Here is a 20269-nt window from a genome sequence, read left to right on the forward strand (position 1 = left end):
TGCCAATACCAGAAATGTGATTCTGAAAAGGGACAGGAACTTGTGATTCAAAGGAAAAGGCCACACAGAATACTAGGCAGCAGCTTTTTTAATTTGAACACTTTCTTCTTAAGGACACACCTTCAGTACAGTTAACAAAGGGTTACAACTGAAATCTGCTTAGAGCCGAGCCCAGGATCCACAACTGCAAGGCCGCTGCTGGCTCACTCTGACAGGCAGTATTCCCTCTGAGAGCTCAGTTGCTGTGCATTGAGTCCTGATATGAGTTACGAGTGAGTACAAGGTACAAATGTAGGACCTCAAAGGGGGAAAGAAACAAATTACTTTGTATGCAGTATATGATTTTGTTCCCAGCCGAGGGTAATCTTTTTATACCTGCCATATTAGTTCTGAAAGGTAAGACTGCGCCTGCCTAGAAATGGCCGAATGACTGCCAATTGAAAACCACATCAGGCAGGTCACAGGTAGGAGGTAAATCATGTTAGACATGCGTGGAAAAAAGGGTGTACAAACTGGAAAAAAGGGTGTACAAACTGAACACAAGCACAGGAACACTTGTAAAACCAACTGATCTTTTCTTTTGTCCAGAAAGGCTAAATCCTGCCTTCTAAATCAGTTTCCCATTTATACAGAAAACCCAGATTAAAATGTTTCCTACCAGGATAGTATACAATGTTGGCTTCATACCAGAAAAAACTGTTTAACAAAACCTACAGTAACAGTTTGGGTTTTCCTAGGATACTTTTTTTTTTTTTAACAAAGTGGGTTCCAGCAGTTTGCATCTGCCAAAGTAGAGACCACCAGTGGTTCCCTAATCATGATTTTATTAGCCCAGTACCATCTTACTGAGAAACACATCTGCAAGCTTGTCTGAGCAGAGCAGTTCCCTGGGACCTATAGTTTAGTTCAGGAAGATTATAAATTACCCACCCATCCTGAATTATAGTGCCAATTTTAATATTCTGAAACAAATTAGCTCAGGGCTTATCCAAGGAACCAGTCTTACACTTAAATCATTTAGATTGTATTTCAGAATTAAATTCCCTGTAACTCAATGAGGATAAATGTTTCCTTTATCTAAACCGAGTAGTACTGTATACAAAAGGGACTGTAAACCAATTAAAATGTTTCATGCATGGCAAGCCTGTAGCACTATTTCCATAATTAGTATTTACTTTTAAATTCATAATCATGAATGTAAGACTACCACAATAACCCAAGGAATGAGGTATGTAGTCTTAACTTGTCCCATGGAAGACAGAAGTAAAGATCTTTCGGGCTAGTCCACAATAGCTTCATTTAAAACAATGACAATTCACTTTAATTACCAGAAGGTTCCTTCAATTACCCTGCTGTTATATGACACCAGTCACGAAAACAATTTTACCTTTGAACCATCTCTATCGTGAATGAAACCATGAAGGCCCCACTGGCTAACAGTCCTGCAGCAGGTCAATAGCCAACAGGAACCGCTCTCTGTGCTTTCTGCAACACCATACAGCCAAGGCAGCCTGTTCACTGAAGCTTTCTTCACAAAGAAAAGCTAACCTCACAGGAATGACAAAGCAGATTTCCAAACTGATGAATGGACTGACTGGGGTTTTCCCAACTTCATAAGCATCATCACACTCCAGGTCTAAATTATAAAAGAAAAATACAAAATTGGTACCTGTCAAACATTACCATTTTGTATTTGACACTTCGGAAACAAACAGTACTTCGGCCCATTGATTTGAGTTAAAAGCAAGCAGCATTTATAAATGTATACTAGATGTTGTCACACAGAGCTTAGTTAATATCTTTTCCCACTGATCCAATAACTGAAAGTTTTCAAGAGCAGGTGGTACCAGTTCAGTTTGACTCTGGTACCTGTGGGCCCACAAAATTTCTCCAAGTAGCAAAAAAAGTGCTTTCAAACAGTTTCTTGTGCTTTTCTTTTAACCCAATTTCCAATACGTATAGCCCCAGCTAAGTTTTCAAATTCTCATAATTCAGTTTTTGGTTTTGTTTGCCACATCTTCTGATTCTCCAGCAAGTTTCAGTAGCATTTTAAGATCCTCCAATGAAAGAATAGTTTTTTAAAAAAAAAAAAAAAAAAAAAAAAAGCACTGAGCTAGGAAATGCAGTCACTAGCCAATGGCCTGCTCTCAAACTTCATATTTTAATATAAAATATTCATACAGCATACTACACGTGTCTTGCTAGCTGAATACTGTTACTGATGTACTCTATACAACAAAAAATTCTCTCTTCCAAGATTTATGAACAGGAAATGTAATTCCAAACACTACTGGATGTTGCTTTAGGGAAATGTTGGATAAATAGGCAAGGAAACAGCACTTTCTCCATCACCGAACCTGATCCATATACGCTGGAGTCAAGCCTGGGGTCTCACTAGTGTTCCCATTTGAAAGGTCTTTTTGCTGCAAATTAGCCGGCTGTTTGCTGTTCTGTGCTGCAGTCTTCTCCCACTAGAAACACATTTCCCCAGTCTTCCTTTTTAGTGACTTCTTTAGTTAAGAGTAAGTAGTTAATGTTGCTCTAAAGATGAGTTAAAAACCCAAAGTGCAGGTGAGAGTCCTGCTATGAAGGTGTCATGTCTCAGGAAGCTGGTTAATGTCTGTCAGTTTGGTATCATTCAGAATTGCCCGGATTCTCTCCAAGGAGTCTGCTTGCCGGATCCGCTCTAACTGCACCTGGAGAGACAATATAGGGTAAGTGCACATGGTTCCTGCCTAGATTTTTGGAAGTTTACTTTGGTTGGTTTAGAGGAAATGGAGTAAGTCCCAAAAGCTGCTGTGGAGCAGACCCAGTATAAGGTGCTGGGACCATGGATGTGTTGGTGGTGGGGCGGAGGGACTTAGAGAATTTCAGCACAATATGTAAATGTCACTGTAGGCTCACTGGGAGCCAAGGCAGCATGGAGGTGGTGGAGGACCCCTGTGGCTCAGTGTGAGCACCTAGCTCTGTAGAGTCTGGGGAAGACAAAGCTAAGCTGGGCCTAAGGAATCAGGGGCTGATGAGATGATACTTACCAGAGTGATTCCGGTAGATAAGGAACCACAAGGAGTTAAAATACATTGGAACATGGAATCTGTATATATAAAAGCCTAAGCAGCCTGATGACCGGCTGGTAGCTACGATGCACACTGACCACCAGGGAGCAGACACTCAATGCAGGAGCTGCCCCTTGGTCCATGTACTCCCACAATGGGAGTGCCACTCAGCTGACAAAGGGGCACCAAATGCCAGGCTCACAGGTGGCGAGCACAGCTGTAGTGGTGTGCACCTCTCCCATGGATATACTTCCCCCACGTGCCCGTGTGGGGCCGCAGCAGCGGGCTCAGTGGGGCTGGGATGAGCAGGAGTGGTGCAGCACCCAGCCTGGGCTCAGGCTTCTCCCCTGCCACTGCTCGCACTACCTCTTGCTGTGCAGGATGGATGTAAACAGTGGGATGGAGCCTGATGAGCTGGCAGGTAAGGCCGGGTTTCAGTGACCCAGAGTTCCACTGATCCCCGCAGGCCAGGCCAAGGGACCCCACCAGTGCACAAATCCATGCACTGGGCCTCTAGTATAAAATACAGACAGTCCTTGGGTTACCTCGCACTTGACGTACATTGTTTTGTCGCCATTTCCCATTTATTTATTAAAAAAAAAAAAAAGTATTGTCATTTTGACATATGTGCATATGTGTTTTATGTTTTTATAAATATATTTTATTGATTTTTTTACAGAGAGGAAGGGAGAGGGATAGAGAATCAGAAACATCAATGGGAGAGAAACACTGATCAGCTGCCTCCCGCACACCTCCTACTGGGGATGTGCCCACAACCAGGTACAAGCCTTTGACCAGAATCAAACCTGGGACCTTTCAGTCTGTAGACCAACTTTACCCACTGAGCCAAACCGGTTAGGGTGTTTTATGTTTTTTATTATTTACCACAAGTAAAGGTCAGGAATTGTTAATATTTTTTAAATTTTTTTTTTACTGTTTCACTTCATTATTGCTGTGTATGTGCTCGATGTAGGTGCTTATGTAGATGGGTTCCAACTTACGGCGACAATCGCATTATGTCGCACCGTAGGAACGGATCTCCAATGTAACCTGAGGACCTACTGTATAAGGCAAAGAAGTGAAAAACTGTGGGGTAGGCCTTGTTGGGAAGGGTCTTACATGGTATTCCAAGGACTTAGCACTTTTCTCTTAAGAACCAGCAGGGTAGAGAGGCAAAGGGGCACAAGTCTGAGGTACACTCCTGGGTTTGGGCTTGAATGACCAGGCAGGTGTTGGGCTGAGTTCTCCTGGGTACCAGGACCCCCTAAAGTGCTTTGGTGCTCTAAGGGTTCCCCACATGCCTCACCTGAAGGGTCTGAGAAAGCTTTACAAAATCCCTCTGGACTTGTTCACTGACATCTAGTTCTGTCTGCAACCTCTGAGCTTTGTTCTTCTCTTCAAACATTAGTTGTTCAATGGTAACCTAAAAAATACAAGTTTTGAAGAAAGATTAATGCCAAAGAGCCATAGGTCAGAATCGCTTAGTCTCCTACTACTAGAGAAGAAAGGTGGGTATTGAGTTGCCTAAGCTTCTTGCTCGAGGTCCCTAAAATGAATCAAAATAGATTCAAGCGCTGTGTGTGTGTGTGTGTGTGTGTGTGTGTGTGTATGTGTGTATCACACACACATACAGATTCCCCTCACCCTCACCCTCACCCACAGCAGCCTGGTAACAGTGGCTAATCAACAAACAGCAGCTGCTAAACCCTAGCTGGTTTGGCTAAGTGGATAGAGCATCGGCCTGCAGACTGAAAGGTACTGGGTTAGATTCCAGTCAAGGGCACATGTCCTGGTTGTGGGCTCAATCCCCAGTAGGGGGCGAGCAGGAGGCAGCTGATGGATATATATATGTATATAGCAGCTGCTAAGATCAGAGCTGCTACAGCAATAGGGACAGAAACTTTGGAGACTTTCTCTGACAACCACAACAGTCAAGCATATGAAAACTGTCAGTGAACATACACCAGGCAGCCCCAGCTATCTCCCCTTCAGCAGACCATGTGGCAGCATTTCTACAGACAAAGAACTATCAGATACCATGTTCACGGTGTTTTTATACTTAAAGGTGACCTCACAGACACTGTTTCTAGGAAACCTCCCCCACAATTAGCCTCATGTACGTTTATTCTAACTGGAATAATCAAAAGTTAGGCAGCAAATACGGTTCAATGCAGTATTTGATGAGTCAAATGGATGACCCTTTGGAAGCAGGTGTCTAGCTATGGCAGAGCCGTTTGCTTCATGGCTCTTTCTGCCCAACACCTAAAAAGCCAGAGCGGGCAGTGTCAGATCTGACCCAACTCGAATGAGATAAATTCACTTCATTTTATGTCTGCAAGCAGGGTCTTGACAACTTTCAAAGGGTTGCACTATTCCAACCAGCAGTCTTTTTTAAATGGGCGAGATGTGACCCTCCATTCTTAGCATTGCTTTTTTATCCAGCTACCAACAAAAACATCACCTTAGCAGTAGTCTCTTTCTTTAACTGTTCTTCCAAAGTGGTTTTCATTTCCTGAAGGCTCTCAAGCTGTTGAGACTTCTCTCTCAATGTGGACTCCAACTGAAAGTAAGAAGGAAAAAGCTGAATTCACTGAGACTCCCCACTCAGCACCCTGCCCCGAGGAGCTGCGCCTGGAGCGCGGTGCCCAGGTTCCGGGCCTCCTAGGCCTTGGACGCCGGCTTTGCTTGTAATGCTCTTCTCACCCTTTGGTCTCTGTGAATCTTCTATTTATTCTTCAAGTCCCATTTCTTTCATTAAACATTCACTAAGCACCTGCTATGTTCTAAGGCCTGGGGATGGAGAAATCAGAAGAGACTGACATGAAGTAAAGAATTCTGACATGTGAACATGGAGGAAGAAGCATTTAATTTTGCCAGAAAAGTTGAGAAGGGATCTCATCCTTGAAGAGATGACATTTGATCCTTAAAAGATGAAAAATTTTACAGGGGAAGGAAAAGGGTGAAGGTGGAGACTCCAAAGAGAGGTGATGGATGATGAGTCAAAACCGAGTTCAGGAACTCTGGTGACTATTTGCTGAGCTACTGAGTGCAGAGGCGAGGCTGGAGAGGCAGGAGGGAGTCTAAGGAAGAGGACTTGGTCTTGGAAGTAAAGGGAACCACTGGGGGGCGTTTAACCAGAGTGGGACATAGGTTATAACGTAAAGACCACCTTGGTTTATTATAAAGATGAACTGGAATGGGATAAATTTGGGAGGATGTTACATAACCCAGGTGAGAATTGAAGTCTGAACCCAAACAGCAGCAGAGTGGAAAGGATGGGACGTGACTAGAGAGCTGATGATTTCTGCCAGTGCAAACTCAACGGTACAATGGAGGCAGAAGCCAGTCTCAGTGCCTGAGCAGTGACTGGAAGGTCAGGCAGTGGAGGTCAAGAACCTTGCCTCTAAAAGGAAGAAGAAAGATTGGTAACTTGAGAGAGAAGTGTAATCCAAAGAGAAACCTTTCTCCCCTTACAGGAAACATCCATGAAAGGGAAAAGACCAGTAACAAGGCCCATGACTGAGCGGAAAACTGAGAGGAAGTCTGGTCAGAAACAAGTCTTATTTTTTTTTTTTTTTCCTCACCTGAGGATATTTTCATTGATTTGAGAGAGAGAGAGAGAAGAAGGAGAAAAAGAGTGAGAAACATCGATGTGAGAGTGAAACACTGATCAGTTGTCTTCCATACATGCCCCAACTGGGAAATGAACCTACAATCAAGGTGTGTTCCCTGACAAGGAATCAAACCCAAGACCTTTTTGGTGTATGAATGATGCTCCAACCAACTGAGCCACCTCGCTGAGTGGAAACAGACCATTTTCTCTGGAGAAACAAGACAGAAGGCTGGGGAGAAAAGTCAGAGAAGTAATCGAGAGCCCAGGAAGCTGAAGGTGGCCCTACAATGATGGGTACACGGCCATCACGTGCCGAGTGAGGAGGTGAAGTGAGTGTGACTGTCTGACCCCCACTGGGAGGGGGGAAGGGAGACATTTGCTGAGGGCAAATGAAAGGCTGACTGAGTAGCATTTGGGGCCCAACTGATGACATGAGCAGTGTGTTCTTCACTCCAGTGGCATGAGCAGCTGGGGCAGAGGTGGAGGAGGTGCACAGCAGGATTAACCCAGAGCAGGGCAGTACCGAGTGAGGGCGGCAGACAGACCAGAAGTCAGGGGACCTGCAGGTGATGCTGGGAGACTAGATGAAGGAAGCCATACAGATGCTCCTCAGAAGGAAAGAAAGCAAAGCTATGAGGAAGTCGCTAAAACCAAAGGAAAAGTGCAGGGAATTGAAGATCTGAATGAGGTTCTCAGAGAACTAGACCCATGGGTGTAAGAGCTGGAAGGATGGTAAACAAGAATGAGGCAACATGGGGCTGGAGTGAGATACCAGAGATGGGCCTGGTGCAGCCAAAACTGTGGGAAGCGCCAAAACCGGTGTGGCTCAGTGGATAGAGCATCAGCCTGCGGACTGAAAGGTCCCAGGTTCGATTCCGGTCAAGGGAATGTACCTTGGTTGCAGGCACATCCACAATAGGGGGTGTGCAAGAGGCAGCTGATCGATGTCTCTCTCTCATCAATGTTTCTAACTCTATTCCTCTCTCTTCCTCTCTGTAAAAAGACTGTGGGAAGGAAGGGGCAGGTGGAGGCAAAGGTCATTGAGTCGACCAACAAGGAGGCCAGTGTTGATAGGGGCATGCTGTTCAAGAGAAGAGGACTCTGAGCCAGCTAGAAACCATCATCTCCTATTTATAAAACATTCTGTACATATTTCTACTGTAGCTTCAAGTACATATCAATACCATGCTTTGCCTGTCTTTCCACTACCATGGAAACTCCAGGCTGCAATCATATCTGTCCCCTCTGGTCGACATGTGGCCTGGCACCGAGCAGACTCCTCAGTAAGTGGTCTCGATTATCATCACACCCTTTCCCACTGTATTTCTCCCCCTAGACACAGGGACATGTCATAACTATATTTTATTCCTTGGGTCTAGCACAAAAGAATTCAATACTTAACTACTGGTTGCTGGTGGAAATAATTTGAAACTCACCTGTCCTTTTTCTATTTTTATTCTTTCTAATTCAGCTTTTAAGCTAGAAATGGAAGCTAGAAGGAAAAAAAGAGGGAGAAGTATTATCATTTATTGATTATTGTGGATTTAAATTTTCTTACAACCCTCCTTTTTTCTACCATAATTTCAATCTCATATAATAAAAGAAGTCAAATATATATGAAACACGGGAGAAAACCAACACCCTTTTCTCAAAATTATCCCAAATCAGCATTATAACCAAGCTCAGGTAAAAGCGGAGTCCATATGAATGAACACTATCATAAATGCCCTCAACATTAGATATCCACATCTAACACTGGGGTATGTGGAGATATTCCCTGCAGGAATCTGTTAACCCATCAAAGTCTGCAAGGAAACGCCACCCATCTAGTCACCCTCCTCAGTGGTCTAGGTTCAAGTACTGACTTTCCCATCTCCTAGCAACTGCCAAAGAGGCCTCCAGAACTCCTAAAAAGATAGTAAGTTTTGGATGTTTTGTGTTTTTTGTTTTACTCCTCGTTACTGGATATATCAGATCATCTGGGAAAATGGACTGAGTTCTTGAAGTCTTTTCTATACTTTTCTGTTTCCATATTCTATAGCCATGTATTTCTTATAATCAGAAAAAAAGTTTTACTTAATGCCTCCACTTCTAAATTATATCACTTTTATCTTCACCTATTTCTTCCTTGCAGTTTTCTATTTCTAATTGCAGAGTTTCTTCAAGGTTCTCTTTTAAACACTGTTCCGCTTGAATCTGCTCTTTTAGGAAAAGAATTTCAGCCTTCAGCTTCTCTTCCATGTGGTCTGCTGCTGTCCGCACATTAATGATGTTCTCACGGTATTTTAATACCAATTCCCGAAGTTCCTGGATTAAAGAAACAAATTGTTGTCGGGTTTGTAAGGAAAGAAAACAAACAAAAGAAGCTAAAGATTTTCTGCAACCAGAATTTCAGATATTGTTTTAAATGGTTCAAAAATTAAAGATTTCCCATTCCACCCCACTTGGGGCTTCAAGGGGTAGATACTGTGCATGTCATGTTAACATCAGAAAGTTATAGAAATAGACATTTCCAGCCAAAAAAAAATGTGCACTGTGAACCTCATATTTTTCCCTCAAAACTGTTTCATAAACAGAAAAATAAAAATGTTGAGTGACTTACAATGTGGGATTCACCATGAATAGTTCAGGAGCTTCTACTAGTCCTTGTTTCTACTAGTTTAGGAGATAGGGTATAGGACCAAAAGATAAACTCAGAAGCAAATGTGAACTCTATGAAGATAAGATTTATTTATTTATTCATTCAACCACTTGTTAAATATCTACCACAAGCTAAGTACTGTTAGCCCAGAGGCAAGTATGGCAAAGAATGGCTTTCTAAGGTGATCACCATTTGCTATAATAAATTCAGCTAAAATCTCATTTTTTCCCTAAATTTTAACTGTCTTCTTTAAAGTCCTCCCAATGATATCCTAAAGCAATTATAAAGCAAAAACTGGGATTCTTAGATAACTAACATATGTATATACATTAAAGAACAGTGGGGGGAAAAGGTAAAAAACTGTTAAGTATTTCATAAGATTTACTGCTAAAGCTAGTCTAAGAATCAAGGCTTAAAAGCTAGACTGGTTACATCCTTCAAGGCTTCTTGAATTTACTTTTTTTTTTTTTAATATAAGAATAATAAGTTTTCTAGAGACCATGGAAGAGAGGAATCTTTCCTGCCAAAAGGGAAAATGTAACAAATGTTAAGTGGTCTGCTGTTTGCAAAAGCAGGCAGGTGACCCCTTCAAACATTTCATTTCTGGTGCATTCTCAATTTGGTTCTGCAAGAATAAATTTCAGACCTTTGATTTGGCAAAAAAAAATCTTAGATATGATACTGATAGCATGAGCAACGGGAGGAAAAAATAAGTAAATTGGAACTATCTCAAAATTTAAAAATTTTGTGCTAAAAAGGATACTATCAAGAAAAAGACAATCCGCCGAAACCGGTTTGGCTCAGTGGATAGAGCATCGGCCTGTGGACTGAAGGGTCCCGGGTTTGATTCCGGTCAAGGGCATGTACCTGGGTTGCAGGCACATCCCCAGTAGGGGGTGTACAAGAGGCAGCTGATCGATGTCTCTCTCATCGATGTTTCTAGCTCTCTATCCCTCTCTCTTCCTCTTTGTAAAAAATCAATAAAAGAAAAAAAAAAAAGAAAAAAAAAGAAAAAGACAATCCATAGAATGGGAGAATTCACACGCACTAGGATGGCTATCTCAAAAAGAGAAACAAGCCCAGCAGGTATGACTCGGTGGTTGAGCATTGACCTATGAACCAGGAGGTCCCAGCTCGATTCTGGTCAGGACACAGGACTGGGTTGTGGGCTCGATCCCCAGTAGGAGGGGTACAGGAGGCAGCTGATCAATGTTTCTCTCATTACTGATGTTTCTATCTATCTCCCTCTCTCTTCCTCTCTGAAATCAATAAAATAAAATAGTTTTTAAGTGAGCAATAGTTTTTATGTGGAGCAATCCTCAAATAACCACCAAGCAATCCCACTGCTAGGTTTATACCCAAGAGAAATGAAAACACATGTCTATATGAAAACCTATATGTGAATGTTTATAACAACATTAAACAACCCAAATGTCCATCATAGACAAATAGGTAAAAGAATTAAGAACTGATACATGCTATGACATGGATGTACCTTGAAAATAGTATGCTATGTGAGAAGCCAGACACAACAGACTACAAACTGTATTACTCCAGCCCTGGAGCATCATCCAGTACACCGAAAGGTGATGCGTTTCCCAGTCAGAGCACATACCCAGGGTGCAAGTTCAATCCCCGTAGGGATGGGTACAGAAGGAAACCGATCAATGTTTTTCTCTCTTCCTTCCTCCCTCTCTCTAAAATCAATTTAAACAGAGACATATCCTCAGGTGAGGATTTTAAAAAACTGATTCTATTCATGTGACAATCCAGAACAGGGCCATCTATAGATAGTAAGTAGATTAGTAGTTGCTTAAGGCTGTGGGGTGAAAGAATAAATGGTAAGGAGTTTCTTTTTGAGGTGATGAAAATGTTCTAAATTGATTGTGGTGATGGCTACATATCTGAGAATATACTAAAAACCACTGAATAATACACTTTAAATGGATGAAGTATTTGGTATGTCAATTATATCTCAATAAAGCCTCTTTTTTAAAAAAAGAAGAATTTATAAACATTTCAGAAAATGTGCTTATTTACATTTTTGAGCAGGTGGAAATTAAGTTACCTCTATAGTGTCTGGTAAAATGAAGTCTTCTGCTTGCTGTAATGACATGTGCAAGCTATGCTTTCCCTGAAGACTGTCATTGTCTTTTTGTAACCTCACCAACTCTTCAGAAACCTGTTCCCGTGACTGCATCAGCACTGCCTAAAATAGAAACAGATACTAATCACAGGCAGAACGGTTAAATCCTATCTGCTGATGGCTATACCAGAGACACAAGGCCAAACCAAGTGAGGGCTGAGGATACAGGGTGCATAAACCTCATAGACTGACTTGCAGTCTTTACATACATTGAAGGGGACAGGCAATGATCAAGTTATTTGAGCTCATTCTCCACTGCTTCTACCAAAAGCCTAAAAGTTGTGACTCTCTTCCCTGTATCCTGGACTCCAGAAGGAACAGTATCTCCAACTAGATGGAAGTGCCTGATAATTAAGACTTGTATAAAATAGAGCATTCAGTACAAGACTCCTCTTTCCTGACAGCATGCATTCAACAGGAAGTAGAGAGAAACCAAAAGCAGTATCTTCATTTTCCATTACAAGTATCTACATTCAAGCTCAAGAATGTGAATGAGCCAAGAACGCCCAATATTAGACATCATCAAGAGGATATATGTTTATGAAATAAAAGAGCCTTAAGTAGTTCATTCTTAAAATGGGATAAGCTCCTATTCCTGCTTGACAATATAGGAAACTATCTTAGGTAGTTCATATGAATTTGTATCAATATAAAAGTTATATAAGATAAAATCCCACAACAGTATTTAATTTCTGCTGTTTTAGTATGTCGTTTACCTTAAACACATAAAGGTAGATTATACTACACCCAGTATTTATTTAGCAGCTACTCCTCTCTGCTAGGCATTTTGATACTCATGAGGAATAAAAGACAGATGCTCTGGAGAAGCTCCAGTGCAGAGGAGGGAAAGGCAAATAAATCAGAGATTACCAACCGTAATATAAGTGCTAGGACAGAATGGGCCCAGCAGTGACAAAAGGACAAAAGAGCACCTAATTAGGGGAGAGGGTCAGAGAACATTTCGGGAGTGACCACTGACTGCATCCTTAAGGACAAACTGGCTGCTGGCAAGCAGGCAGAGTCATGCATAAACTTTGGTTAATTCTACCGGCTCTTATAAAGATAAAACAAAATCAGTTTTGCTTTATGCTCACTTACAACCCATTTACAACAAAATATTATTGTAAATAATACCTTTAACTTATGAAAGAAGGGAAGGAAGAATATGTACATATTTGCTAATTTTTGTAAAGAGAAAAAAACAAAGATAAATTTAAATGATCATATATGGGAATGGATGATAACGATGAAAAAGGTAAGGAATGAAAGTGAAACTTTTTAGTACTTATACATTTTTATAGTTTAAGAAAATTTCCAGCCCAGCCCTTGTGGCTCAGTGGTTGAGCTTCGACCTATGAACCAGGAGGTCACGGATGGACACCTGGTCAGGGCACATGCCCACAGCTGCAAGCTCAATCCTCGGTGGGGGGCATACAGGAGGTAGCCAATAGATGATTCTCTATCATTGATGTTTCTATCTCTCTGCCTCTCTCCATCTGCCTTCCTCTCAAATCAATTTTTTAAAAAAATTTTAATATAGTAAATAATGTATACAACACAAAATATGTGTTAATCAACTGCTGGTATTACTTATAAGGCTTCCAATCAACAGTAGGTTATTAGTAGTTATATTTTGGGAAGTCGGAAGTTAAGTACATGGATTTTCAACTGTGCTAGAGTCAGTGGCCCAAACTCCCACATTGTTTAAGGGTCTATTTATTATAATATCATTATAGTTACATAGAACATTTTTGTTCTTAGGAAATACAGAGTGACATATTTAGGAGTATATGATGCCTACAGCTTAATTCCAAATTATTCAGAAAATACATACAGCTCTGGTCAGGTGGCTCAGTTGATTGGAGCATCGATTGTCCCATATAGCAAAAGGTTGTGGGTTCCATTCCCGGTCAGAACACATACCCATGTTGCAGATTCCATCCCCAGTCAGGGTGTGTATGGGGGGCAATCTATAGATGTTTGTCTCTCACATTGATGTTTCTCTCTCATTCTCTCTCAAAAATCCATAAAATAAAAAGCTCTTTAGAGTAAGGTAGTATGTACCCGAGCCAATATTCTTTTCTCTTTTTTTTTTAATATATTTTATTGTTTTGGGGGTTTTTTCACAGAGAGGAAGGGAGAAGGATAGAGAATTAGAAACATTGGCCACAAAGAAACATCGATCAGCTGCCTCCTGCACAAAACCCACTGGGGATTAAGCCTGCAACCAAGGTACATGCCTTGACCGGAATCGAACCTGGGACTCTTCAGTTTGCAGGCTGATGCTCTATCCACTGAGCCAAACCTGCTAGGGCAGAGCCAATATTCTTAAGAAAAAAAACAAGAAAAAAAAAAAACAGAGTGGGACAAAAGTAGGTGTAAGTATGCAAAATAGTTTATTCTTGAACTAGAGGCCCAGTGCACGAAATGTGTGCACTCAACAGGGTGGGGGAGTTGTTTCTTTCAGCCCAGCCTGTGCCCTCTCGCAGTCCAGGAGCCCTTGGGGGATGTCCAACTGACAGCTTAGGCCCACAGTTGGATATCCTTAGTGCTGCCGAGATGGCAAGAGAGGCTCGCGCCACCGCCAATGCACTTGCCAGCCGTGAGCCGGGCTTCTGGCTCGTGAGTCCTACATTGAGTGTATGTCCCCTGATGGTCAGTGCACATCATAGTGACCGGTTGTTCTACTGTTCAGTCAATTTGCATATTAGTTTATTATATAGGATTATTAATTACTGTATTCTTTTCCATACGATTAACTGTTAATCTAATTGCCCCACCCTGTATGTGCATATATAATATGAAAGAGAAAGAGACTGAGAAACAATTACAAGTATGAAACAGAGCAGGGCTAGGATTCAGAGGTTAGCTTAAAGGTCATGCAGACACTGACCCAAGGCCAACAACAAAGAAACCCTCCTAGCCAGTGTGGTTCAGCAGTTGAGCATCGACCCAGGAGCCAAGAGGTTACCAATTTATTCCCAGTCAGGGGACATGCCCAGGTTGCAGGCTCCATCCCCAGTAGGGGGCATACAGGAGGCAGTCAATCAATGATGTTCCTCTCTCAGTGATGTTTCTCTCTCTATGCCTCTCCCTTCCTCTCTCTCTAAAAATCAATAATAATAAAAAATATATTGAGAGAAAGAAAAGAAAAGAAACCACTGCCTTGCAACCTGAGGTTGTTCTGGTCATCCCTGGAAGAGCTGGACAAGAGGCAGCTCTGTAGGACCATCCCAGCAGAACCAACAATGCTATAACTTACAAAGGGCCATCAGATGCAGGGCCCCAACTTTGAGAAAAAAGAAATAAGACAATGGGAGTCAGATGACAGAGGAGGTCCAAATCTGCGGAACTATTCTGCAGAGGTTCCAGCCAACTCTTCTTCAAGAAGCTCTCTTAACCCAACCATTTCAAAATGAATGGCCTTCTCAAAGTTCCCCAGGGCCACAGCAGGATTTATCAGCATGCTTTATTGTAACTCGTGGACAATTGATGAAGTTATTTTAGGTAAATTCGCTGTCCAGGAAAAGCATGACTGCTTATAAGCTGCACCTGCTAGGGCTCTGAGAGATTTCAAATTTTAGTTTGTACTTGGAACTGAAAACTAAATAGTGGTTCACAGCTTATTTGATTTAGGTTTCTGAAATCGGAAAAATGAAAGATCAGAATATTGGAGGGTCAGGAGGTAGGGCTTAAAAAGAAAACATGTCTTTGCCGAAACCGGTTTGGCTCAGTGGATAGAGCGTCAGACTGCGGACTGAAAGGTCCCGGGTTCGATTCCGGTCAAGGGCACGTACCTTGGTTGCGGGCACATCCCAGTGGGGGATGTACAAGAGGCAGCTGGTCGATGTTTCTCTCTCATCGATGTTTCTAGCTCTCTATCCCTCTCAATTTCTCTCTGTGTAAAATCAATAAAATATATATATTTTTTAAATGTCTTTACATAATGTCTACATGACCTTGCCCATTACTAATGTTCTGTAGGCCCTGGCGAACATAACAGTAACCATATTTTAGCCTGGGAGATAAAGTCATATCAAAGATGATTTCAAGATAGAACAAAGCCGGGACCGGTTTGGCTCAATGGATAGAGCGTCGGCTTGGGGACTGAAAGGTCCCGGGTTCGATTCCGGTCAAGGGCATGTGCCTTGTTTGCGGGCATATCCCCAGTAGGGGGTGTGCAAGAGGCAGCTGGTCGATGACTCTCTTTCATTGATGTTTCTGACTCTCTATCTCTCTCCCTTCCTCTCTGTACAAAATCAATAAAATATATTAAAAAAAAAAAAAAAAAAAAGAACAAAAAGAACTATATTGAACATACTTAACATTTACTTAAATGTTAACTTACCATCTGTTCCTGAACATCCCTCTTTGCTTGGGAAAACCCCTGTTGTAACTCTTCAAGTAAAACCTCAGATGCTTGGGCTCTTAGGACAAGTGCTGAGATCTTTTACCAAAAGAGAAAAAAAAAAAGGCATGTACAAAAAATAGCAGTTACAAAACTGGTTATTCTGAAACTAACCCTTCCATCTCTGCTTACTTAATGTACAGGATTATGTATTAATCATCGTAACCCACTCATCAGCAGGTATGTGAGCATCTGCTGCGTACAAAGCCTCAGCCTTTCAGATATCACAAAGCAGTGCCCAAGTCCCCAGGATCACGTGCTGCCACACGAGCAAATGTACGGGCCTCTAGCCACAGATATCAGTCCATGTGACCTAGTCACCAATAGTAATCTTAAAAATTATAAAATAAATGAAATTTGTTTACACAGCTAAAATATTATCTGAATTCTGCTTCCAGTAGTAGTGATCTGGATAATGGGAAACCACCTTTCTATCAAGAATTAGGAAAATGAGACCAAAATATTGAAGACATGTACTCTTGAAGGCACTGGAAAATAAGGCAAAAAAATCACGGAGCCCAGATCCAGAATGAGCACACTGAGTGTGGAGTGCAGCATCTGGAACAACTCTCCTCTAGAAGAATGTACCAAATCCAAAAGACACAGATGTGACACTGAGAAGCTGAGCAGGCTGTCTGGGAATCCAGGATCCACTTCGCAAAGAGGCCCTTGGTAAACACTGCACTTTAGATTGGGTCCCCAAAGGACCACACCTCAGGGTAACGGAAGAACTTAAAATAATACAACCATTACAACTTCCTATAATTATAATTCCTTTAATAGGATTAAGGTGATACAGGACTGTTAGTACCATTAGTTGCCTGACTCTATTATAAGGAAAATGCCTTTGTATTGTTTCAACAATTTTTCATATACAATGTCTACCACTCAAGTAAAAATGCATGAGAAAATATGATAAAAATAAGAGGAAATGATTAAAAAAAAAATAACAGAAACAGATTTACAATGAATTCAGATATGTGAATTATTAGAGGTAGACTTTAAAATATAATTGATCTGTTTGGAGATTTGATAGAAATTTTTTCAGAGAACTGAAAACAATAAAAAATTATCAAATGGTCCTGGGCAGTTTTTCTCACGTTAGAGTGTTAGCCTGCCAACTGAAGGGTCAGGTTTCAATTCCCAAAGACATGTACCTAGGTTGCAGGCCCAATACTGACTCAGGTCGGGGGATGTGCAGGAGGCAACCAATTGATGTATCTCTCTCACATCGATGTTTCTCTCCTCTCTTTCTCCCCCCACCCTCCCTTCCACTCTCTCTAAAAATCAACAGGGGGGGGGGGGGGAGAGGAGATTATCCTTAGATGAGGATTAACCAAAAAACAAAAATAAATTAAAAAATTACCAAATGGATTTAAAAAAATTAAAAAATTACCTAAATTGAAAATTTAATGGATTTCAACAGATTAGATGCATTTGAAAAGAAAATGTGTGAATCAGAACACAGACCTAAATAAGAAAATACAGATTTTAAAAGTCAAACAGATGTATTGTGAAAGTCTAATATCTATAATAACCAATAGAAATAGATTGCTACTAGAGCAAAAAAAATAAGCAAAACCTCTAATTTCACTCATAGATATACTCAAGAGAAATGAGTCCACATATTCAACAAAAAACACATACGAGACTTTTAGAAAATGTATTATTCATTTACAATACCCCAAACCCAGAACAACTTTACTAAAATCTCTCAAAGGTTCACAAGCAGCTTCAGGCCTCAGCATGCCCCATACCTCCTGCTAAATTATTCCTAGCTGGACCTTAGTGGCAGCCAGCTATGGTTCCCAGCTTGGCCTCTCCCAGGCACCTCAAAGCCCACCACAAGTGACAACAATCACAGATCACTTTGTAGCTCACACCAGGTACTCTGGGATGGGTATAGGCAGCAGCTGACTTTGACCTGCACCAGAGCCCCTCCCAAGAGTCCCTAGAACCAACAAACCCTGTTGGCCAGTTTAAGACCACACCAGAGCACCACCAAGACACCTCCACAAATGACACACTCAAAGAGCAGATTTGACATGACCAGAGTCCCATTAGAACAAATCCTGCTCCACAGGGTCAGCCCTGCACAACAGCTCCTCTGCTGTAGTCATGCCCAGTTCTTACAGCCCGAGAGTTAATCTCCCCATTGACATGCCTACAGCTATTAAGGCTCAACTACAGCAGGAGGGTACACATAACCACACAAGGGACACACCTGGAGCAACCGGTTCAGGTGACCAGGGAGACTAGGCCCCATAGGACACCTACTACATATGGCCAGTCGACCAAGACCAGGGGACAAAGCAGCTCTGCCTAATACATAGAAACAAACACAAGGAGGAGACAAAGAACATGTTCCAAATGAAAAAATGGAGCAAAACTGTTGAAAAAGAACTAAACAGCCGAAACCGGTTTGGTTCAGAGGTAGAGCATCGGTCTGCGGACTGAAAGGTCCCAGGTTCGATTCCAGTCAAGGGCATGTACATTGGTTGCGGGCACATTCCCAGTAGGGGGTGTGCAAGAGGCAGCTGGTCGATGTTTCTCTCATCGACGTTTCTAGCTCTCTATCTCTCTCCCTTCCTCTCTGTAAAAAAATCAATAAAATATATTTAAAAAAAGAAAAGAAAAAGAACTATTAATAAACAAAATTGAGACAATCTACCAAGTGCCAAGGTCAAAGCACTGGTTATAAATATGCTCAAGGTACTTAGGGGAAGAATATAGGGACTCACTGAGAACTTCAACAAAGAGATAGAAAACAAAAATGGAGATAGAAAACAAAAAAAGAACCGGTCAAATTTAAAATACAATAACTATAATGAAGAGTACATTTTTGAATGAACAGTAGATCAGATGAAGCAGAGGATCAAATCAGCAATTTGGAAAATAAGGTAGTGGAAAATATCCAATTGGAACAGCAAAAGGAAAAAAAGAATCCAAAAAAAGAGGACACTTTAAGGGGCCTCAGGGCACAAAGTCAAATGTACCAACATTTGCCACAAAGGGATACCAAAAGGAGAAGACAGAAAGCAAGGAATTGAAATCTATTGAAAACAAACACAGAAAACTTCCTTAACCTGGCAAAGGAAATAGATTTTTAAGTCCAGGAAATGCAGAGTCCCAAACAATAAGAACCCAATGAGGCCCACACCAAGGCACATCATAATTAAAATGCCAAAGGTTGAAGACCAAAAAGAGAATCTTAAAAGCAACAAGAGAAAAGCAGTTAGTTACCTAAAGGGGAATACCCTTAGACTGTTGGCTGAGCCCTGGCTCAGTAGTTCAGTTGGTTAGAGCATCATCCTGATGCAACAAGGTTTGGGTTCACTCCTCGGTCAGGGAACATAAAAGATTCAACCAATGAATGCCTAAATAAATGGAACAACAAATCTCTCTCTCCCCTCTCTAAAAAAAAAAAGAAAAGAAAAGAAAAAGAAAAAGAAAAAGAAAAAGAAAAAAGGATGTGAGCAGATTTCTCAACAGAAACGTTGCAAGCCAGAAGGGATTAACAGGAAACATTCAAAGTGGTGAAAAGCAAGAATATACAACCAAAATTACTCTACTCAGCAAAGCTATCATTTAGAATCAAAGAACAGAAAAAGAACTTCTCAAAGAAGAGAAGCTAAAGGAGTTCATCATAACCAAACAGTATTATAAACATGTTCATAACCCCAAGGTAAGAAAACATTCTTTTAAAAACTGGGTCAACATTCACAAATCATAAAGAAAAGATCAATAAATTTAACTACATTAACTTAAGAATCCTTTTCATTAAAAACCACCATTAAAATAATGAAAATAAGGCCCCGGCTAGATAATTCAGTTGGTTGGAGTATTGTCCCACACACTGAAGGGTCCGGATTCTATTCCAGATCAGAGCACACACCCAGGTTATAGGTAGGAGCCCCAGGCGGGTACATAAAAGAGGCAACTGATCAATGTTTGTCTCTCATATCAATGTTTCTCTCCCCTTCTATCTTCCTCACTCCCCCACCTCCCCTTTCTCCTCAATGAAAAACATCTTGAGTAAAAAATAATGATCATGATGATGATAATAAAAACAAGATATAGATAGAAGACATTTGCAACACAAATCACTAAAAGACACCAAGAAGATTATATAAAAAACTCCTACTCTGGCTGGTGTTCCCAATGGTTAGAGCATCAGCTGAAACACCAGAGAGTCACAGATTCAATTCTGGTCAAGAGCACATACATGTGGGTTGCAGGTTCCATCCCCAGCCCGTTTGAAGTGTGTGTAGGGGACAACCAGTCAATCTCTCTCTCTCTCTCTCTCTCTCTCTCTCTCTCTCTCTCATCAATGTTTTCTCACTCTCCTTCCCTTATCTATTTCTCTCTCTCTCCCCTCCCCCACCCTTTCACTCTCTAAAAATTA

At 41.3% G+C, this 20269-nt stretch overlaps 1 protein-coding gene across 2 annotated transcripts in view; it reads right to left on the reverse strand.

Moving 5' to 3' along the window:
* Window positions 1-2098: 2098 nt before the first annotated feature.
* RABEP1 (rabaptin, RAB GTPase binding effector protein 1) overlaps window positions 2099-20269 on the reverse strand; it is an 81885-nt gene continuing 63714 nt past the window's right edge. For both annotated transcript variants that reach the window (XM_084863262.1, XM_084863261.1), the window contains 7 exons: window positions 15805-15903; window positions 11379-11519; window positions 8787-8976; window positions 8106-8161; window positions 5518-5616; window positions 4363-4479; window positions 2099-2696 (listed from right to left, as the gene is read on the reverse strand). In XM_084863262.1, the coding sequence (XP_084719388.1) occupies window positions 2595-2696; window positions 4363-4479; window positions 5518-5616; window positions 8106-8161; window positions 8787-8976; window positions 11379-11519; window positions 15805-15903 (804 nt within the window). In that variant the 3' untranslated portion in view covers window positions 2099-2594. The remainder of the gene's footprint in view (window positions 2697-4362; window positions 4480-5517; window positions 5617-8105; window positions 8162-8786; window positions 8977-11378; window positions 11520-15804; window positions 15904-20269) is intronic.

This window comes from Pipistrellus hanaki, assembly GCF_964339955.1.
Source record: "Pipistrellus hanaki genome assembly, chromosome: 16".
Taxonomy (NCBI): Eukaryota; Metazoa; Chordata; class Mammalia; order Chiroptera; family Vespertilionidae; genus Pipistrellus; species Pipistrellus hanaki.